Source organism: Balaenoptera physalus, assembly GCF_965194825.1.
Source record: "Balaenoptera physalus genome assembly, chromosome: X".
Taxonomy (NCBI): Eukaryota; Metazoa; Chordata; class Mammalia; order Artiodactyla; family Balaenopteridae; genus Balaenoptera; species Balaenoptera physalus.
The window spans coordinates 129,069,669-129,093,274 of NC_138903.1; the positions used below are offsets into that span (position 1 = coordinate 129,069,669).

The 23,606-nt window shown below is 41.9% G+C and overlaps 1 protein-coding gene across 4 annotated transcripts in view; it reads left to right on the top strand.

The window, feature by feature from the left end:
- The window catches only part of AFF2 (ALF transcription elongation factor 2), a 486,511-nt gene that overhangs the window by 283,579 nt on the left and 179,326 nt on the right, over positions 1 to 23,606 (top strand). For all 4 annotated transcript variants that reach the window (XM_082445730.1, XM_082445732.1, XM_082445731.1 and 1 more), the window contains exon 4: positions 10,225 to 10,269. In XM_082445730.1, coding sequence (XP_082301856.1) covers positions 10,225 to 10,269 — 45 coding nt within the window. The remainder of the gene's footprint in view (positions 1 to 10,224; positions 10,270 to 23,606) is intronic.

Sequence of the window (23,606 nt, forward strand, 5' to 3'; positions counted from 1 at the left end):
GCATAGCGCCTCATTAATTTGAGGCTAAACAGTTACTTCTGTGTTTCAATCTCAGTGTTGTTTCTTAACATTTTTTTTTTTACTTCTCTTTAATTAGATCTTGCAGTTGAGTTTGGTCTCTACACCATTGGAGATGTAGAATTAATTAATGAGATTTATAAATCTAATGGAAGGGAGTTATTCTTAGCTATCGTTTCATTTTAGTGAGCAGTTAAACCACATGTAAGTGGGCGCAGATCTGAGAGATTTCAGAAGTCTAGAAAAAATGTGAACTTCCCTGAATATATTTAGTAGTGTCGCTTGGCATTAATAGATAAAAGTGTTTTAATTAGAGTTATAAATAATAGGGGAGCTGGCGAGGATTCACTTCCCGTGCACAGGGCTTGTTCTCTCGGATCATCACTGTCAGAGAAGAGCAATTGTAGGTCTCTTTCCGTGGCATCGCGGTGTCAACCACTGGCAATTAAGACAATCCTAAGTGCAGGATTTAGAGAGTCAAGAAGGCGCCAAGTTCGTTAGAGGTTAGTCTGAAAGAGGAGACACTTTCTATCAAGTGTATTCTGTTGTCACCTTTTTATTGAGGACATGTATGGGTACAATTTGTAAAGTCTATTCCACTGACGTTGCTTTAAGGAACATGTAGCTATAGAGCAAAATCAAACTGAAATCTGGGTTTCTTGTTTTAAAGCAGACATTTAAGTCATTAGCTATGTATTTAGAAGAAGACGGGAGGAGTTTCTTTAGGGTGAGGGATTGTGAATGTCAAGGGAAGACCTTTCCTTTCTGAAAGATTTTCAGAAAATAGGAGCCAAAGATACATATTTAAAAGGTTCTTTTCTAAATGGGGTTACAGCACGTAATTTAAGACCCCATAATATGCCTGCGGCAATGTCTTCAGAAGCTACCAGAAAAATCTGAACTCCCACTTCATTTTTTTTCCCCCCTGGTGAGGAAGTCTTGTATCTTTTAGAAACCATAAATGCTTAGAAGAAGTTATCAATCCAAGATGTATTATAAAAGATAATCGTATTTTAAAATGTCTCCTGCTAACATAGTAAATGTGTAAAAGTTTTCTTAAGGACAAAATATTTAAGTGATTAAAAACAGCGCTTCTTTAAACAATTTGGAAACTCCTTCCAATGCTATGTAGCGATGATCTCTCTCAGGAGGATCCGGGTTAATGGAGTTCTCTACTTCCCGAGGGACAAAGTTGAATTCATTTAGCCCCCAGAGAGGCGTTCCTCAGGCCCTGCGCCTCACTTCATCCGGGCTTGTGGGTCACCTGAGGAGAGTCACCACTGTGGGATCCCAGAAAATCATTACTCCTGCTCCTGGGCGCTCTGCTTGTTCCATTCAGAATGAAGCCCCTTATAGATCAGAGCAGTTGGAGAACTGTGAACTGTGGTTAATTAGCTAATCAGTGTTGGAAAGTGCAGTAGCTAATAGTGGGGAGCAGAGTGCCACCTCCTTCTAAATCCCCAGAGGCTACTTGGCCTCCAGTTGTCTCCCTTCCCCTACCTCCTCCTTCCTTTATCTCCATACTGCGGGCATAGACAGCATCTCCTTCAGTGTTTCACACGGTAGCTCGCTCTTTCTTGCCCTTAAATATTGCCAGAGAGTTCTATTATACTTTCCTAGCCTACCCCTGTTCCTGTTCTCCAACAGAACCATTTTCCACCTTTCCTTTCTCCGCACGTTTCCAATAACCAGCCCCGTTCTCCACTGATGACCTTGCCACATACTTCATAGAGAAGAATAGATACAATCAGACAAGTACCCCCTCATCTTCTCGTCTTTAATTTCTCCAACCCAACTGCTTATGTACCTAAGGCACTCTGCCTTCCCTCCCGTTACAATGGAAGAAGTGTCCAGAAGGGTCCACGCTCCTCTTTCAGGCTAGTCTCTCCAATTGTGTCCTAATCTGTTCGCTCCTTCTCAAGGACTTTGCTTTTACAATCATCCATTTTTTTTCTTTTGCGATACGTTTTTTTCCCCTCTCCACTGAATTATACCCATTGGTATATAAATATGCCTTAGTACCATCCCTCTTAAAATACAAAGGAAAACCTCGACACCACGTCCCCACATCCTATCACCCCATCTCTCTGCTCCCTGTCACAGCGGGAATTGTTTATTCCCTCCTGCATCCACCCCTCCCACTCTCTCCTCAGCACACTCGGTGAGGTGAGATTCACATCCACAGCATGCCACTGAGACAGCTCTGTCCAAGGCGGCCGATGGCCCAGATGGCCTAGGATCGGCCGAACCCAACCGATTCTGCATCCTTATCTTATTGAATGGCTGCTTTCTCCTTTGAAACACTTTCTTCTCTGGGCTTCTGGGACACCATGCTTGCCTGATTTTCCTCCTGTCCCCCTAGCCACTCCTAAGGATTCAGGGGTGGCTTTGCAGTACATGATGTGTGATACATCATATGCCATGCTATCTGGACTGTGGACTCCTCACAAAAGAAACTGTAAATGGTCTTTTGGTTCAGTTTCATCTTAGGAGGACTAAGGTGTGAAATTAGTTTTATAGCTGAGGCCTATAGTACATGTCTGCTACATGTTGTATAGGAGTTGCCTGCTTCCTCATGTTTTCTTTTCTATTGAAGTCTAGTAGATTTACAGTGTTGTGTTAATTTCTGCTGTACAGCAAAGTGATTTGGTCATACATATCAATACATTCTTTCTTAATATATATTCTTTTCCATTATGGTTTATCATAGGATATTGAATATAGTTCTCCATGAAATAACTCTTTTCCTCATGTTTGTATTAGTTAGTACAAAAATCAGTTTGCGTTTCCCATGCATTTAAAAACCGTCAGCAGAAGAAGAGGAAATGTACCCGGGATTTGACAATTACCATCAGTGAGAAAATGGTCCATGTGTAGGAGGTAGAGAATTGAAGTTCAGATGTGGATACTACATATGGACCTGCACACAACATAGCCATTCATGTTAATGGGAGTGCAGTAAGTAGGGATTTCGTGGAATGAAGACTTTAATCTTAAATGGTCCTTGGTTTCGGTGCTAGGACTTGGATGGGACAGAAGTGGGTATCCCGCGGGCCCTGAGGAGTCGTAGGCATGCCTAGGAATTTCAAAAGGCAGGGACCATGGCTGGAAGGGCTCTGGGTTGTAGGGCAGACACGGAGAGCAGACAGAAGGCTGAGAAGAGCACAGGCAGGAAGGGGCAAGCAGGTTGGGTCGGAGTCTGGGAGGCCGGCAAAGAGAAGGAGGAGAATGCAGCTTGAGTGAAAGCAGCGGGATTAAGGCATCTGGGCGAGAAGCCTGGAGAATGTGGGAGGAGGGGCTCCGTCCCTGGGGAGCCTCGCTGCAGAGAAGGCACAGCTCGGGCATGTGTGTACTGGCAGCGGCAGCCGCCAGAGCCGCCCCTGCCCAGCCCCGGTGACCAGAGGCAGGGCGTCCTGGGGGAATGTGGGTCAGGCAGCCAGCCTCTTGCAGAAGGGCTCTTGGTTTCTTAGGGTAATCTTTCTAGATGTGTACCTTACTTTTCTTTAAGACTTTCACCCCCCCCTCCCCGTTTATAGCTCAGTCTTCTATAGAAACTAGTTATTAGACCAAATAAATGAACAGTGAGCTAATGGCTATTCAGAGCCCACTGAATTAAGTACTCTTCACTTCAAATTCCATCTGCCATTAGGTCCTCTCCGCTGATGATGGGCCTTTCTGCATATGCATTCCGCCGTTGCCCATACCTAATGTAATCAGCGGAGAGCTGCCCCCATAATGAAGCGCATCGCCCACCCTTCCCCTTCAGCCCCCCTTCTCTCTCTGTTGTCTTGCCCCCTCAAGTCCCATCTCCAGCCTCCTTTGTCACCTTCAGTGAGAGCCGCCAGATGGAGCAGCCTGAGACTGGGCCCCTGAATAGGGTTTCATAATTAGCGACATTCGCAAGATGTCATGGGGGCCAATTTCCAAGGCGACTAAACTATGTACTCAGTGGTTCCAAGGTTCAGGGTGCTGACAACTTTCCAAGAGCCTTAGAGGGAACTTAGAATAAAAGGTGTTGATGGAGACTTCAGATGCACCCACTGCCAGGCTAAGGTGCTTTTATGTGACTCACTTCATCTCAACCTCATGACAGTCCTCGAAGTGGAATTTTATTCCCCTTATATAGATAGAGAAACAGAGGCTCAGAGAAGTTCAAGTGTCTTGACCAAGTTCACAAAGCAAGTTAAGTATCAGAGCTGGGATTAAAATCCAAGTCTCTCCAGCTTCAAAGCCCATGCTCTTTCCCCTACCCCTTTATGCCCTCAGAAAACACAGTAAATTATCTCACTGATGTGCTCAAATAAATAAAATGTGATCGCTGAGTCTTCCTTTTTAGTTTTAGTTCCATGTAAGGTTCTAGACACAGGGTCACTTTGTGTACTTGGCTTAAAATGGCAAGTGGTATATTCCTTTGATCTTCATGCTCTACTTTTAAAAAATGTATTTATTTTATTTATTTATTTTTGGCTGTGTTGGGTCTCCGTTGCTGCGCACAGGCTTTCTCTAGTTGTGGCGAGCGGGGGCTGTCATGCTCTACTTTTTATTGCTTCTTTTCTTAGAGTGAATGGTGAATATTAGCTTGTTTTACATGGGGTATTTTGACCATGTGACACCCTTAAAAATTAGCCGGCAGCAGTATTTTAAATACCAACTCCTTGGACACCCAGGACTTTTGCTGTATTAAAATGAAATGGGAATATGAGCTGGTTGGCTGTACCATGTAACTGTTGTGAAATCTTCTTTGTTTTGATTAAAGTTATATCACCTGAGGATTTCTGTCTGCAGTTTATGTTAACTGTTCCCGTTTAACCATAGACTCATGAATACAAACTAGAATAGGGACGGGTTAAGGTGAGGCAGGAAGCAAGGGACAGAAAGATCTTAACCTGAACTGGGTTCGTCCTTTTCCAAATTGGAAAACGGGGACTCCCTGGATGGGGAGGGGAAATAAAGGGGTCTCAAAGCGAGTGCAAATAGGAACTTCAGAGGCTGCTGCTACTTGTTTGGACAAATGACCGATGATGGGGATTAAACATTTTAAAAAGCCGGAAAACTCATTTGCTACTAGAATATCATAACCTGAGTTTTCATTTTGTTAGTAATGCCGTGTCAGGGGATCTCTGTCTCGTCAGTGAGTCATGGGGATGAACGGGGCAATTTGTTAATGAAAATACAAATGGAATTAGTTTGGAAGCTGCCAGCGGTGTCAGTCGTGGATATTGTTTAACTGGGCCGGTAGCATGGATTTTGGTGTTAGTGATGTGTCACTCAGTGTCACTTGCACTTGTTAGGAGAATCCAAGCGTTCACTGGCAATTAAACTTGCAATTTGTGAGTTTTACTGGGCGAAGTCTTTGTCAAGGTGGAACATGCCTAGAATAGTGGACTTAGATGGCCAGGTTTTGTGGGAAAACTTCAGGGTGATTTTAGAAAAAAAAAAAAAAATGACCTCTTTTCCCTCGCAATCACTTAATAAAAATGTACTCAGAGACACGCATCTCGCTCTACTGGGTTAACCATGTGATGATCATGATTCTTTTAATGTTTTACATGAATCTTCGTGTTTTCTATCAGTGTCTCTCAATGCCACAATCAGGGTATTTTTGATATCTTGTATTACCCTAATCGCCAAGAAGTATGCTCCAAACTGATTAATTCCAGAATGATTAAAACATCCTATGCAATCCATTTATTGTTGCTGCAGTTAATTGAATATTTGATGATTTAAAGGTACCTGATTATTTCCTAAGATATGTCTTTATCACCAGGCAGTTGATCTGCGCGTGGTCCCCGTGTGGCTACATGGGGTGGCAGCCTGCACTGTCACACGCCGAGAGGGTAGGCACTCGGGAGGGCTCTCAGTCAACTCAGCACCTGCCCGATGGGTGCCTGCCTTCCCTGGCCCGTAGAGGACCCCATCCGTGCCCAGCCCGAGAGGGTCGTCTGGGGCCAGCAGTGAGAGCACAGCCTCCCAGGGCGGCGTGCAGCTCGCTTTCTGCTCCCGGAGGAGGGGGCGGAGAGGGGGATGCACGAGATCGCCAGCTCTGAGTGGCTAACTTGCGCTTTGTGGACTCTCTGAATACTCAAGAGTGCATTGAAAGGGAGGCGAAGGTGGCTCCGGAATTAAGCGGCAGCTTGGCAACTCGTCAGGCGGCAGTTCTAATCCCAGTGTCACCACTACTTCTCCTCCTGTCTCCTGTCACACCTGTCCGAGTGACTCCTCCATAGTTCCTGCGAGAGGACGGGACTGTGAGAGACAGACTGACAGACAGACAGAGCAACTAGGCAGCCGGGGCTGAGCCCCAGCCTGAGCCCGGCTTCTGTCCAGAGCGCAGCGTGAGTGACCTGGGTGCCGTCCCGCAGGGGGCTCCGAGCCTGCAGCGGCCTCAGGTGGCCCCAGCACTGCTCGGCCATGTCCGATCCTTGGCCTCTCACCCCCTTGTGGGCCGAGGACTGCGAGGGGGACCTCGGCGGCTGGGACCTCCTGTCGGACATGGCTCTGTCTGTGAACCCGGTAGGTACCCCTGACACCCAAGTCAGACCTCCTGTTCCGTATTGTCTGTTTCCCCTGTAAATGTTTGTCTCCCTCAATATGCGTGGAGTCTCGAAGGCAGAAATTATGTTGTCTTCGGTGTCTTTAAATCCTCCCCTTGGCACCATCCTGAGCACAGTGTGAGCTCAATCAGGATTTGTTGTCTAAAGAAGTAAATGGGAGAACTGATGAATAGGCGGACGGGCGAATGAATGCGATCCTATTACCCTTGTCACCACCTTACAATGTATGTCCCAGTGGGTCTCAATTGTTTGTTTTCCCATCCCATCTAGACATTTAACTCCGAGAGAAAGAGGCCAAGTCTGATGGTTCTTTGTGTCACCGACCCCCCTCGCCCAGCACTGTTCTAGGCACAGAGGAGATGCTCGCTGGTTAATTCAAAAGCACTTGCAGGGGGGGAAAAACCACTTGCGGCTCAAATGAGTTGTCTTGCGGTGAAAAGAGCAGCGGGGCAGGGCTAGATGACTTTGTGGGACTGGTGACTCCATGTCAATGCTGGATTCCAGTATTTTCTAAAAAAGAAAAAAAAATCTGCACGCTCGGTATGGATGCATATTTATTTGACTGTCCGTGTCGGCAGAGTTCTTCCCCAGAGTCCACAACTCTTTCTATTTTGACAGCATTTCCCCATAAGGAAACGGATATTTATAATACCAGGTGTAGAGATGATATTTGCGGTTGGCAAGAGTGAGTCAGATCTTACCTTGTGCAGACGAGAAGACTGGGCTTCGTAATAAAGCAGTGAGGAGACCAGCAGGGCAGGGGCTAATGACCCAACGCACCATGAGGGGCTTTGCAGGTTACAAAGCGCGTTCACATACCTTATTTCATTTGCTGCTCGCAGAAACCCTTGTGAGATTTGAAAGGAGCAGGTATTACTATTATCGTCCTTTTATTTTACTCGATTTTATTTTATAGTTGGGCGAACTGGAACTCAGAGGGGTGGTAAGGTTGTGAAGTCCTGTTCCCAAGGGGAAGGACCAGCCTCCCACCCAACTTTTGAGACTCATAGGCAAATGTTCTCGCTGTGTCTGCATGTGGCTGATAACTTTTTTCCCACTTTTATTTCAGAATTAACATTTGTGTGTTTGTGTGGCAAAGGGAAAACAAAGACCTTTTCCTGAGAGTTGGGCAGCCCAACAGATACAGTGTGACAACCACACTGAAGATTTAAGTCTTGGCTGTAATCATTTTGACCTTTGTGTTTGGGGAAGGTATATGTTAGAAGTTCAACAACTGTCTTGGAAAATACGGTTGCTAGAGCCTTGAGCAATGGAATGAGATTTTTTTTTAAATTTATTTATTTAGTTAGTTTTGGCTGCGTTGGGTCTTCATTGCCACACGCGGGCTGTCTCTAGTTGTGGCGAGCGGGGGCTGCTCTTCATTGCGGTGGCTTCTCTTCATTGCGGTGGCTTCTCTTCATTGCGGTGGCTTCTCTTGTTGCGGAGCACGGGCTCTAGGCACGCGGGCTTCAGTAGTTGTGGCACAGGGGCTCAGTAGTTGTGGCTCGTGGGGTTAGTTGCTCCGTGGCATGTGGGATCTTTCTGGACCAGGGCTCGAACCCGTGTCCCCTGCATTGGCAGGCAGATTCTTAACCACTGCGCCACCAGGGAAGTCCTTGGAATGAGATTTTATTTGATGTTAAGAATAATCAGTTGAGTTCTGTAATCCTGTAATATGTTAGACCAGCCTCTCCTAGTGTATATTCTGCAAACACCCATTCTATGGAATGGCGATCATTGTTAATTGGGAAAAAAAACACATGAAAACTAAAAACCCAACAATCAATAGTCAAAAAAGTTGGGAACATGCTGCTTTAAACCAATTACATAGGTGTCTCAGAGCCTTTAAGTTGCATCATGGGTTGCCAAGAGGGGGATGGATGGCAGCGTTTCCCATACTTTTTTGGACATGGAACCTTTCATTTTGCAGGACTGGTGTCCATGGGATGTTCTGCTTTATAGTACTTACCATGGTAACAATCGTCCATTACCTATGTGATTCTTCACACCCGCCTTCTTCCTGAGTCTACAAACTCCATGAGGGAGGAAACTGTGTCTCCTTTTGCTTCTTTCCATTGTGTCTTTGCCGATCACAAGCCTGGTGGCACAGTCCCTGGCCCTCAAAGAATATTTGTTGAATGAATGAATGAATGATCTCTGCTAGACCAAACCATGTGTGGTTCCCTCTCAGGAGCCTGTATTTAAGGTTCTTTACCATGTCTGCCCAGGCAATTTGTCAGCCTTTCCTTCTCCTGTTCTTTCCGCTCAGTATTAGAATATTCGTGTTCTTGGAAGGGTGACTGTATAATTTGTCGTCCGAATCAGGACGTTTTTGAGGGTGAAAAGGGACACAGTCAGTAATGACAGCAGAATAACATGTGTACACTGGAACCACACTGGATAACCCAGGCTGGATGGCCCCCTCATTATTGTTGACTCTCTAATCCCCACTAGGGAGTTTATGCTGCTTGGAGCAGGGACTTCTACATGGAGTAGGTAGTCAAGGTAGTCAATAAATATTGGTTGAAATAAATGTATGTACAGTAGTGACTGTTACGCTCATTTAAGATTTACTGATGATTGTAACATGTATTTTTTAAGATTGAGGGAAACTGGCGCCATATTCTCTTCCCCATTTCCTCAAATATAGTTGTGTTTACACCTTAATCTATCAGAGTAACTAGGGGATTAGGACTTAATTGCCCTTGCGAGAGGCCTGGAACCTACAGCCTCTCTGGCAGTGCTGTCTTTACAGGACTGGCCTTTTACCTCCCAAGGCAGTGAGTGAAAGAGACCAATGGTCTCCCTACTGGAACTGGAGGGAAGTGGAGGTGATCAGATTGCCATCGTGGAGCAGGTGAAGGTGTGAAGGAGAGAGTTCGGAAGGTTTGGGGGATGCCCGTACCTGCACAGGTGACATCACACCTGGTAGACCTTCCTCCAGCTGGTGGTCCCACCCTCAGGTCCCTCATCAAGCACAGCTTTAGAGCTGGTGTTTCACTTTGGCATTTGGCTTCTTGCTTTCACTGACTATGGAGCTCCTGAAGGAAAGGGCATGTGCCAGACGCAGAGTCAGTACTCGGTACAGTTCTGCTAGTTGCTTGAATTTTGATTGATTAGGAAGGTGTCACACTGAGGAGAAAAGCTCAGGGCATTCACTTTGTATATTTGTGAGATTCTCTCTGTAGGCATCTGATTGGACTCCTGAGTTAAAAGGGGACTTCAATTAATCACAGAAGTGTTTTATATAGGCGTCCTCTTTTACAAATCTGTGATTATGAATAACATGGTAAAGTATGTCAGTGGGTGGAAGAGGCCTCAAAGATCAGGAAGGCGAGCTCCTTCTTTGGATGGATGAGTGAAGTGAAGCTTGGGGGACAGGGGAGGATGGTTCCGTGTCCCAGAGCAAGTCAGTGACAGAGCCAGGCCCTCTCTGCATCTTGTACTGTGGTCTTACTGCTTCAGTAAAAGAAAACAAAATTGGCCATTTGCAGATATTTACTGCTTTGTATTTAATAGGGGAAAAAACAACATGTATAGCTATATTTACTTCCTTTACAATTTTTCCTACAGGGTAAAATATTATACAGCATGCTTTTCTGAGAATAACTAGATTATGCTTAATTTTCTTTTTTTGTTTATTTTGTTTTAGGTGAGCCTTCCCAGTGACCCAAGCTGTGTTGAAGAAATCTTGCGGGTGAGTTTAAACCTTTATCTCTCTGCCTTTTAATAATGAAGCAGTCAATCTGCTTAAGCTGTTTAAAGTCATTCCTCTTCTGTTTCCGGGAGTGTCTCATTTCTTACCTGGTCTTCTTGCTCTCTAATCAAGCTAGTCTCCTGATCTCACCAAGCTTCTGTCGCCTTCTTGCATCCTTCTGAGTCTTTCTTTTCAGGGCTGAACAGAGACTCACCACCTCCTTTAGGAAACGTTTCCTGTTCAAGCATCCTACCCGCAATCTTTGCCTTTCTGTTCTCTGGGATCTCAGGTCAGCCTCATTGCTGCCTCCTGCTATGTTGCTGATGGGACATGGTCATGGAGATTGTGGCCTACAATGAGGGGATGAGAAGTGGCAGGGTGGAGGGGAGGAGACGAGGAGAGACTTGAGAATGGTGGCAAGTTGTGGGAGATGGTACTAATGGGAGTGAACTGGTGCATGAGAATGGCGCGGAGGCAGCACAGAGCTGCAAAAGGTAGCAATGACCTCTCCCAAAGTACACGATTAAACCAAAAGGAGAAACCGAAGCCAAGGCAGAGAAATGTATGTCCCGTCTCTGGCTGTTGGCATCCTAAGGCGTTGCGGTATATGAAGAATAGGAGTCAGGGGAGTGAGTTTTCTCTCCACCATTTGTCACTTCTGTAATTTGGACAGATAACTTCATCTTTCTGAATCTCCCTTCCTTGTCTGTAAAAGAGGACAATAACGCCTGTCCTAATTCCCTTATAAGCTGCGGAGCGGTATATAAATGCTCTTTACTATGAGAAATGATCAGTGTGGCCAGGAGAAAACCATGCTGGCTTTCCACTGGGGCAAGAAATCCATCTCTGTGCCAGGGGAAATTCTTCATCCCCTTTCCTCACCTCCCCAAGTCACCCCAACTCCCCCGACACTCTCCCTGGTAAGTGTTGGAAGCAAACCCTGTGAAAATGCAGCCAAAGGAATAAAAAGGAGTAGAAACCTGTTTACCATCGAGCTGAGCGGGCACCTGATTTCCCCAAGTGTGGATATTCGTGCACCTTTTTCAGCCCAAGAACATTGTTACTGACTGTGAAAGAGAGGAGTCCCATCCCTCTGATCAGAGATGAGACGATCTGAGTTAGGGGCGTACTGGCTACTTCGGTAAGAGTCCAGGAACCCCTCCATCATCTCTCCCTGGGATCCAAGGGCCGGGCGGGGGGAGTGTGGGCCGCCGCCATGAAATCCACAGCGTGATGCACCCTCGGAACCCAGCCGCTTGCTCCCTGCATCCCGCATCGGGTGGAGACGGTGCAGATGCACCAAATACACCAAATACTGTGAGGGTCTTGGCCACCTGCCTTTTAAAGAAAGGCGATGCTGAAAGAAACCTCTTCCTCTAGCCCCTACAGTAGTCTGGCTTTTCCAAATGAAGTCAGTGGTCTTTTCTGAACCCCAAAGGAATGCCAGACCCGTTTCAGAATCACCACCTCATTTGTGACAGTTGGAATTCTCCACTTCAGAGCAGCCTGGCCCTGGAGCCTAGGTGGGCCACACAGTGACTGAGCGAGGGGAGCCGGCCGGACACCTGGCAGAGGCTGGCGACTCCAGGCTGCTGGAGAAGCCACTTAGAGAAACAATAGAATGTCACTTAAACACGCAAAGAAAAGAAGTAGTTGCCTTAATAAGCTCATAAAAGGTAGCTCCCTTTGAGAAAGTAACAAAAGTCTTTCTGTTGTTCTTGAAAGAGAATCTAGGGGAATGGGCTTTTTTTTTCTTTTTTTTCTTTTGAAGGGCTATACATTGTATAGAATTCTGGGCTTTTTGTTTTGTTTTGTTTTCTCGACAATACCATTAATGAGTGGGCTTTCCTTTATTTAAGAATGACATGTTTCAATCTCCATGCTTGGAATAAAAATCAGCTTTCTGAAGTCTATGCCTCAGATTTTATGACTACTTCTTAAAATTTTATAGACCACATTACACGGCACAACAGAGTGCTTGCTGGACATTTTTGTTATGGCACGTTCACGTTCCTGTTTGTCTGAGGGCCTTGGAGCCCTGCAGACGATCCCACAGTAAGTCTGTTGGTCACCTTGCTCCCCATCTGCCTCCTTCTCGCGGAGGCGGAGGGGGGAGATACCTTTCCTCTTTCTGGCCTCCTCTCCCTGACCCCCTCAGTGCTTTTCCAACCAAGCAGAGTCCAAAGCGAGGTCGTCTTCTCTCCCTCACTGAAGGGGACTCTGCAGAGGCAGGTGCTCTGGCCCAGGGGTGGGAAAAGCTGGCCGCCAGTTGGTCCCGACGTTCCATCACTTCCTAGCTGTGTGGCTTTTCAATTTCCTCGTCTGGAGAACAGGGGGTCATTCTGCACCCTTGCACCCCTCTTCTTCCTCCGTGAACGAGTCTGTAATGTGTACACACCGCTGGCATGTGTAACGGGGAGAGAGCTCCGTCTGTCGGCTCGCCCAACTTTCCCACCTCCCCGAGTCCCCCTTTTGTCCCTCTACAGCCCAGCAGGCAAAGCCACTTCATCGCACATTGGCACAGACCAAGTAGGCCACGACTGGCCTCTCCCCTTCAGACCCACTTCTCTTTCCACGCACTTCTGGTTCTCATTCTACCCGGGAGCCCACCTTGTCTGGTCTCCTGGGGCTGACTTGACCTGATATGACGAACTTACGTCCCTCTAGCACGTGACTGCCTTTCAGAGTACTTGAACCTCATTATCTTATTTTGATCATAGGAACCATGGGTAGTCCCTTATTATTGGCGTGGCCAAAAAGTTCGTTCGGATTCTCCGGAAGATGTTATGGAAAAACCCGAATGAGCTTTATTGGCCAACCCAGTGTTTCAGCAAATCGGGGCCCAGAGAGGTTATACATGACCTGCCACCCTGGGTGAGGCTTGTATATGGCAGAGGCACAAGGAGAATCTGGTCTTCGCTTTGCACTATACCTGTCAACCACCCTGTCACAAACCTACGGTGAAAATCCCTGGATTCAAAAAAAATTGCCTCAGATGCTCGGCAGACTTACTTCTAGCAACTCGAACTGGGAATACCAGCAAACCAACAAAATTTGAGCCGGTTTTAGGAATTAATTCTTTCTTCCGGACATCTTGAATATTTTCAAATCTCATTTCAAATAATAAAATAATAACAATAACAAATTACTGCTACTAATAAAAAATAATAGTAGTAATGTGCCACTTTATGCAGGCAGAGTACTTAAGTACATTATGTCATTTACTTTTCACAACAGAACTAAAAGATTTTATTATTAGTTACTTGTTATGGAAACCCAGAGAGGTTGAGTAATTCGCCCTCAGGGCAAACCACCGGCTCTAACAGTTCTCATGCTGCCCACTCCTTCTGTTCTCTGTTCCTGTTGGCTTACCTGAATCCATCCTTATTTCACAAGCTCCGGGTCTCTTTTATGGTTAACATTACAATGGCATCAACCAACAGTTCACTTCAGCTTCTGTTGTTTCCTTAATTCCTACACACTCAGTTATGCCAAAATAATTCCACGTAGTTTCTCCAACAAACCAGAATTCATCAGCCCACAACACCTTTCCTGCCACCTGCCCTTCTTCCACAAAACAAGCTGTGGAAATTCAGCTGGCTTTGCTCCTTGTCAAGTATATTATTGCTTATTATAAATTTTACAGATCAGAAACTTAAAGGCAGCAATCTGTGCAGCCCAGCCCAGCCTGCGTACCTGTTTCCATCAGCATGCCATTTTCTCTTTAGACTCAAGCTACCCTCGAGTACAAACAGAAATGAAAAATAATAATAACTCTGGCCCTAGTGATGGCGTTCTGCAGTTACAATTCATCTGTCATATGAGGGATTCCTAAGCTGCTCATATGTAATAATCTGGGCCGCAGTGGCGGCTTCTTTTCTAGCTCTGCAGGGTTTTATGGGTCCTAGAGTAATCATTTCTGGAAGAGTTAAGCCAAGGAGAGCAGTCTGCACTAAATGCTACTAGCTGAGGATGGATGTTCAATGATTATTTCTCCTGCAGTGGTATGATTTATTTGTTCTTAGCAAGAATTGACTTAAAAATATCAACAGACTATCAATTAAATCCTTTCTAGAGTCACAAATGCAGATACGGCACTTCTCTTAGATTTGACGCCGAACAGATTGTGTTTCCTAGCTAAGTACCTTCCGTAGTTGATAATTTCATAAGCAAACATCTGTATGGGTAATTCACTGTTTATGAGGGATGCTGAATTTGCTAGCTAGGATTTAGGGAACTTGATTTGATAAACTATCGTCTTACAGATCTCTCCCTGCCATACGGATCAGGTTTGTAAACACCGGCATGGGCACCTCTTTTGATTGCAGCGTGATCTGTGTTTACAGCATTCTAAATTATGGCAATTCTGCTTATTAGGTCTATGTTTAAGTGCACAGTTTTAGTGTGGAAAGAACTTACCAAATAATTAGAGGACGACCATGTACAGTACTTGCTAGTTTTTACTTTTAAAGGGGAAACGAATGAAAAAGCCCATCTTAAGAGTGAGAAAAAAAATGGATTGGGGAGCAAAATTGATCAGACAATTACGTCTGAAAGGAATTTTGATTATATTATCATAACTATGCAGCATAATCAAGCACCTTTCAGTAGAATTTCTTTGATAAATTTAACCAATAATTAGGCAATTGATTTTATATCCTGTCAAATTAATGTATAAATAATGTTCAAATTGGAATCATGCAAACGATTTTCTACATAGCCGTCTTAAATACTAATCCTCCTAGGATGATTCAAAAAGCATCTATCCTATTCTGGTGTGGACTTTCAAAATTATAGTTTCTTGAAATAGTAATATAGTGTTCCATCCAAGAAAGACAACAACTGCTAAATATAATTTAGACTATAATTAACATTAACACTGATGGAGTCAAATAAACGGACTAACTAATGATTGCACCCTCTGCTATTCTGATGACTAGTTCCTACCTAATGACATTGGGAAATATGTAAATTTGTCAGCAGGTGAAAATGCCCTTGACTGGGTAAATTATGTGGAGTATTACCTTTTCTGAAGCTAACTCCGAGCACTAATGGACTTAATACATAGCATGCATGTGTGAGGTGAGCTATTCATGGAACCAAATTAGCCCATAAGAGATATTACCCATTATTTGCCTCCCAGTAATCATTTCCTCTTTTCTCACACACAAACCAACCCAGAAGAAAGATGCTAAATTTAATTATAACAACTATTATGTGAACAATGTAGGTAAGCCATCCAGCGGGCTTCCAAATGCACTTAGAGCCTGTAAAGCAGTTTAAATATTTTCATGTGGAATCTGGGGGTTTGCAGCTAGTGTATGATGTGAATTTTAAATGATTATCCAGACGTCATTGGGTAAATGAGTAACGTGGGTAACGAGGTGACTGGCCCAGTGAATCATGGGAACCTGTCAAACCTGGGACATGTCAGGGAAGAGATGATGTCAAATACCAGTAACTTAGCAACTCAGCATTTAGCTGTCCAGGGAGCGAGCAAGAGTAAGCCCTTTAAAATAGCTGAGTAAATATATGAGTCCCTATATATCTTGGGTGTGCTATAAAAATAAGCCTGTTTTCTGTCAACTTGTTTCTTTTTGAGAATATGGTGATTTATTATTTTCTATTGAGTTGAATGAAAGCAGGTGAGAATTTAAGCCACGTGTAGAATTTACACCTGCTTTCTGTATCTTGGATGTACAGGGAGGGTAATGAAACAATGTATTAGTTTGCCAAAAAGCAGTCTAGGCATATCTGAAAGAAGTAATAGCTTCCAACTGTTGTTTAAGAACCAGTTTTTTTGTCCTAGCTGTGCTAGTGGGATTGGGTTGGGGAAAAATTTCTAATGCAAGGAGGTTAACCGCTCCATGTGCATCTGTGTAAAGGTAAAACCAGTGTCTCTGGAAAATGCATGGAGAAAGTAGCCTCTCAGAATCAATTTGGTAGGCATCTTCCAGTTTTGAAATGAAAGCACAAAACAAGGCTTGCCCCATTCTCTTGTTACTCACCAAAAGCATTATGGAGAATGAGAAAAAGAAATGTAAACTCCGTAATTGCTCTAACCAGGAGACATCCATAAGCCTAAATCACTATTTTGTAAAGATCAAACAGGGAAGAATCCAAGAGATGATTCCCATGGTCATGGACCTGGGGCATAGATGATGAAGCACTGATTTTCAGTATAAGAGGCACACCACAAAAGGCAAAAAAGATATTGCAATAATGGGCATGGGTGTGAAGGTTTGTGATGGGAGCTTCCGTGGACCAACTCTGAGACATGCATATTTTGAGAAGTAGAAAAGGCAGAACTGGATGAGAAATTACATAACTAATCCACATTTGTGGAAAGCACGTTGTTGCTGAGGCAAGGTGGAAGAGAGCCAGAGGCTGCTTTGAGAGCAGCTTGCAGAGCGTCTCTTGATAAGGCAGAAGTAAAGGCCGAAGCACTGGGTGACACACCCTGGTGTTCAGAAGAGAATTCCTGCTAGTCTGGTAATATTAAGCCATGGCCGCCACTGCCACAAACATATCCTGCAAATAACTGATCCAGGAAGAATGCGTGTCCCTAAAAAATTAGTAATAATCAAAAAAGGAATCACTATGAGAGCTATGCAAAACTTTAAAAAAATAGCATATGAAAAAATGTAGCAAAAGAAACGTTGCTAGGGAACAAGTTAAAGCTATGACCAACGTAGTGGCATGAATTGTTTAAAAATGAAGCAGTTTTATCTAAAAAACAAGAGCCAAAGCAGTGATACAAGAGCTTAAAGATGCTATTTAAAAAGTACATAAATAAAGAACTGCAAAGTAATGGATTATGAACAGAAAATCATTAGAATTAGCACATTTAGGATCTGTTTTTTTTCTAAATGAAGGAGTAACAGCAATAAATAATTTGTTAGTTATCCTCATCAAGAAAAAAAGGGCAAAAACACAAATACATAAAACAAGGAATGATAAAGAGAAATAACCTCTCAGATACAGAGAAAATAAAATAATCACAAGTGGCAATTTACTCACCTCTGTACAAATAAATGTAAGCATGTAGATGAGGTGGACGATTTTTCTAGTGAAATATAATTGACTGAGACTGACTCCAGAAAAGAGAAAATCTAAACAGATTTATCACCATCAGTGAAATGGAGACTGGTCCCACCCATTACTGAAGTCATCACCCCCAGAAGGGGTTTCATAGGAAAATTCAACCAAACCATTAAGGTATAATATAGCTCAACTGTTCTAGAACATAGAACAAGAAACATTTGCAAAGTATTTTTTTAGAAAGGCTAAACTAGTACATAATATTGATACCAAAATCTTACAAAAACAGTATATAAAAAAGAAGATTACAGAATAATATCACTTGTGAATATTGATGCAAATTTCCTTAATGAAATACTAACAAAGAGAATCAGATAGTATTTTAAAGGATATGCAGCATGACTTAGTGGGTTTTGTTCCAGGAATGTAAAGCTGGTTCAATATTAGGAAATCCATTAATGTAATGTCTTTTATGAATAGAATAAGAAAGAAAAAAACTACATGATCATCTTTGTAAATGCTAAAATATACTTGACAAAACTCAACACTTACTCTTGATAAGACAGAAGAAGATGGAAACATCCTTAATGTGATAAAATATATCCATCTCAACCCAAAAGCTAGTGTCACATTTCACAGAGAAACTCTAGAGACATTTCCATTACAGTCGAGAAAAAAGATTAGGTATTCTTTATCATCCTTATTATTTAATATTGTTCTGGAGGTTGGCCAAGGTGATTAAACAAACTAAAGAAATAAGAGGTATTAAAATGGGAGAGAATGTGTAAAATGATTATTATTTGTAGATTATATATATTGTTTTCCTGAAAACCCCAAGAGAAATAACCAAAATGATTACTATGAACAATACAATTCTGCAAAGTTTCAGTATGCAAAATAAATATATAGAAATTGTCTTTATATGTAAGGCAATCAACTAAAAGATATAATGGGCAAAAAGACTCCATTTATATCTTATGTGTTCATTTACAAGAAATGTGCCAGAGCTATATGAACACACTAAGTCACTACGAGAGATACCAAAGCATATTTAAACAAACGGAAAGTCATACCATTCTGAGAGAGGAAAATGATATTTCAAACATTTGTATTCTCCCTAAGTTAATCTTGAATCCTTACCTCACACCACGCAACAATATTAGTTCCAGATGTATGAAAGATTAAAAACAAACTCATAAAATATTAGAAGTAAATATGGGAGAATTTCTACATTTTTCATTTCCTGCCTGTCTCCTGATAAGCTGGCAGGGGTAGGAGGCAGTCAGGGGAAAGTTCAGATGTTTGAGGAGATTGGAGAAGGTTTGAAATAGTCATTGAAAGGGAGAGAGGGAGCAATCTAAGGGATACAGTAAGATTATGAGGCAATGTCAAGGATCGGGTGATCCTGAAGACATGAAGTTTGCATAGGTTCCAATCTGTACATTGTGTGATTTTCTCCAGCAGTGCTTAGCTCATTACCCAGAGACCACTGATTAATGGGTCAAGGGCAACCTGGAGGCCTCAGAGGGGTTGAATAAATTCCCCCCAAGTCACATAATCATACAGCTACTAAGCAGATGAAACAGGATTGGAACTCAGGTTGGCCTGAACTGAATGTACACACTAATGATAATATCAAACAATTACATAGCAGTTTTTTGTACCTGGCACTGTTCTAAGGATTTCACATATAGTAACTCATATAATCATCATACCAATGCCAGGGAGCAAATACTATTATCACCCCCCTGATACAGATAATGAAATGGAAGGACTTTGGGCTTAAGTGACTTTCCAAGTTCAACAGCTAACCAGTGGCACAGCCAAGATCTCGACCCAGGCAGTCTGGCTTCAGAATCCATGCTGTTAACCGTTACGCATTCTGCTTTTCACCATGAGGATACAGGGATGAAAGAGTAGGTTTTAAGTGATTATTACAGAGCACAGACCCTGACCCACTGGATAACAATAAAGCTAGGTGAGATTGCTAATAATGCCACAGGTCAGAATCAGGAAACCAGCTTACCAGATGGACTAAATCTGATAAAATGAAGTTTCATAGGAGTATAACTATATGGTAATTCACTTGAGTCCACCAGTGTTTAGAGTAGACGTATATTGCTGCCTAAAACTGTATTAATTAAAGACAAGTATCTAGAGCAGGGCTTTTCCTGTAAAGGAAAACTTTTCCTGTAAAGAGCCAGATTATAAATATATTTGGCTTTTTAGGGCATATGTTCTCAGTCTCAACTACTCAACTCTGTTGTTTTAGCATGAAAACATCCATAGACAATATGGAAAAGAATGCTGGTGACTGTGTTGCAATAAAACTTTATCTACAAAAAGAGTCAGTGGGCCAGATTTGGCCTGGGAGAGGTAGTTGGCTGACCCCCAATCTAGAACACCTAGAAATAAGAGGAGGATAGATCCCCTCTGCTTTGTTCTACTTAGACCACACTTGGCATGTGGTATTGATTTCTGGCCAGCACATTAAAAAACTTACATTCAGTAAAATTTAGCTTTTATTTTTTAGTTACCATCCTTTGAGTTTTAACATATGCACAGACTCCTGTAATCACTACCTTTAACAGAATACAGAACAATTCCAATATCCCAAAGAGTTCCTTCACATTACCCTTGTGCAGTCAGACTCTTCTCCCCACCCCCAAACTCTAGCAACCACTGACCTCTTCTCTGTCCCTACAGTGTTGCCTTTGCCAGAGTGTCATATAAACAGAATCATACAGTAATGTAAACTTTCCATAGTGAGTCTTTCACTCAGCATATGACTTTGAAATTCATTCAGGTTGTTGCATGCAGCAATAGTTCATTACTTTCTGAGTAACAATCCATTACACAGATACACCACAGTTTGTTTATCCATTCACCTATTGAAGAATATTTGGGTTGTTTCTAGGTTTTTTTGTGATTATTAATAATGTTGCTATCAATAATCATGTACAGAATTTTGTGTGGACATATGTTTTCATTTATCTTGGGTATATACCTAGGAGTGGGACTGCTGGGTCAAGTGTATGTTTAAACTTATAAAAAAGTGCTGAATTGTTCTCCAGCGTGGCTGTACCATTTCCAGAGTGGCTGTATATATGAGACTCAGTTGTTCACATCCTTGCTAGCCCTTGATCTTATTGTTATTTTTTAATCTAAGCCTTTCTAATAGGTGTATAGTGGTATATCACTGTGGTTTTACATTGCATTTCACAAATGACAAATGATGTTGAGCATCTTTTTTCATTTTTGTATATCTTCTTTGATGAAGTGGCCATTCAGATCTTTTGCCCATTTTTTTAAATTGATTTTTATTGCGGTAACATTGGTTTATAACACTATATGTTTCACGTGTACCACATTATATTTCTACTTCTGTATACACGACAGCATGCTCACCACTAAATATTTCATTTCCATCCATCACCATACAGTCAATTCCCTTTACCCATTTTGCCATCCCCGTGCCCTGCCCCTTCCCCTCTGGTAACCACTACTCTGTTCTCTGTATCTATATATTTGTTTTTGTTTGGTTTGGTTTTTAAAATTCATTTTGTTGTTTGTTTGGGTTTTTTCATATTCCACGTGAGTGAAATCATATGGTATTAGTCTTTCTCCATCTGACTTATTTCACTGAGCATAATACCTTCAAGGTCCATCCACGTTTTCGCAAATGATGAGATTTCATCTCATGGCTGAGTAGTATTCCACTGTATATATGTTCCAAGTCTTTATCCATTCCTCTGTTGATGGACACTTAGGTTGCTTCAATATATTGGCTATATAATAATGTGGCAGTGAACATAGGGGTGCATATATCTTTTCAAATTAGTGTTTTCATATTCTTTGGATAAATATCCAGAAGTGGGATTCTGGATCATATGGTAGTTCTAGTCTTCGTTTTTTGAGGAATCTCCATGCTGTTTTCCATAGTGACTACACTAATTTACATTCCCACCAACAGCACATAAGGGTTCCCTCTTCTCCACGTCCTTGCCGACACTTGTTATTTCTTGCCTTTTTGATAGTAGCCATTCTAACAGGCATGAGGCGATATCTCATTGTGGTTTTGATTTGCATTTCCCTAATAATTAGTGATGTTGAACACTTTTTCAGGCGCCTGTTGGCCATCTGTATGTCTTTGGAAAAATGCCTATTCGACTCCTCTGCCCATTTTAATCGGTTGTTTGGTTTTTTGTTGTTGAGTTGCGTGAATTCTTTAGGTATTTCTTATATTAACCCCTTATCAGATATGTGATTTGCAAATATCTTTTCCCATTCAATAGGTTGTCTTTTCATTTTGTTGATGGTTTCTTTTGCTGGGCAGAAGTTTTTTGTTATGATATAGTCCCATTTGTTTATTTTTGCTTTTGTTTCCCTCGCCTGAGGAGACATATCCAGAAAGATGTTGCTAAGACCAATATCAAAGAGTGTATTGCCTATGTTTTCTTCTAGGATTTTTATGATTTCAGGTCTTACATTCAAGTCTTTAATCCATTTTGAGTTGATTTTTGTATATGGTGTGAGACAGTGGTCTAGTTACTTTTTTTGCATGTGACTGTCCAGTTTTCCCAACACGATTTATTGAAGAGACTATCCTTTTCCCATTGTGTGTTCTTTGCTCTTTTGTTGTAAATTAATTGTCCATATATGTATGGGTTTATTTCTGGGCTCTCAATTCTGTTCCATTGATCTGTGTATCTGTTTTTCTGCTAGAACCATGCTGTTTTGATTACTATAGCTTTGTAATATAGTGTGAAACCAGGGGGTGATACCTCCAGCTTTGCTCTTTTTTTCTCAACATTGCTTTGGCTATTTGGGGTCTTTTGTGGTTCCATATAAATTTTAGAATTTTTTGTTCTATTTCTGTGAAAAATGTCCTTGGGATTTTGATAGGGATTGCACTGAATCTATAGATTGCTTTAGGTAATATGAAAATTTTAACCATGTTAATTCTTTCAATGCATGAGCATGGAATATCTTTCCATTTCTTTGTGTCTTCTTCATTTGCTTTCAACATTTCTTATAATTTTCAGTGTACAGGTTTTTCACCTCCTTGGTTAAATTTATTCCTGGGTATTTTATTCTTTTCGCTGTGATTGTAAATGGAATGGTTTTCTTAATTTCTCTTTCTGCTAGCTCATTGTTAACATATAGAAATGCAACAGATTTTTGTATGTTGATTTTATACTCTCCAGCTTTACTGTATTCATTTACTATTTCTAATAGGTTTCTGATGGAGTATTTAGGGTTTTCTATATGCAAAAACTTGCCACTTGCAAATAATGAGTTTTATTCTTCCTTTCCAATTTGAATGCCCTTTATTTATTTTTCTTGACTAATTGCTCTGGCTAGGACTTCCAGTAACAGTGGCCAGAGTGGGCATCCTTGTCTTCTTCCTGATTTTAGAGGGATAGCTTTCAGTTTTCCACCACTGAGTATGGTGTTAGCTGTGGGTTTGTCATATATGGCTTTTATTATGTTGAGGTACATTCATTCTATACTCGTTTTATTGAGAGGTTTTTTTTGTAACAAATATGTGTTGAATCTGGTTAAATGCTTTTTCTAGGTCTATTGAGATGATCATATGATTTTTATCCTTCATTTTTTTTAATGTGAGTATCACATGGATTGATTTATGGATGTTGAAGCATCCTTGCACCTCTGGAATAAATCCCACTTGATCATGGTGTATGATCCTTTTCAATGTATTGTTGGATTCTGTTTGCTATATTTTGTTGAGGATTTTTGCATCTATGCTCATCAGAGATATTGGCCTGTAATTTTCTTTTTTGTGTTGTATTTGTCTGGTTTTGGCATCAAGGTAATGTTGGCCCCATAAAATCAGTTAGGAAGCATTCCCTTCTCTTCAGTATTTTGTAAGAGTTTGAAAAGGATAGGTATTAAATCTTTTTTGAATGTTTGCTAGAATTGGCCAAATTCTACCAAACTGTCTGGTCCTGGACTTTTGTTTTTGTGAGAAGTTTTTGATTACTGTTTCAATCTCTTTTCTAACAATTAGTCTATATTCACGTTTTTTATTTCTTCATGATTCAGTCTTGGAAGGTTGTATGATTCTAACAATTTGTCCATTTCTTCTAGGTTGTCCAATTTGTTGGTGTATAGCAGCTCATAATATTCTCTTATAATCCTTTGTATTTCTAGGGTATCCATTGTTATTTCTCCTCTTTCATTTCTGATTTTATTTATCAGAGCCTTTTCTCTTTTTTCTTAGTGAATCTGGCTAAAGGTTTGTCAATTTAGTTTATCTTTTCAAAGAACCAGCT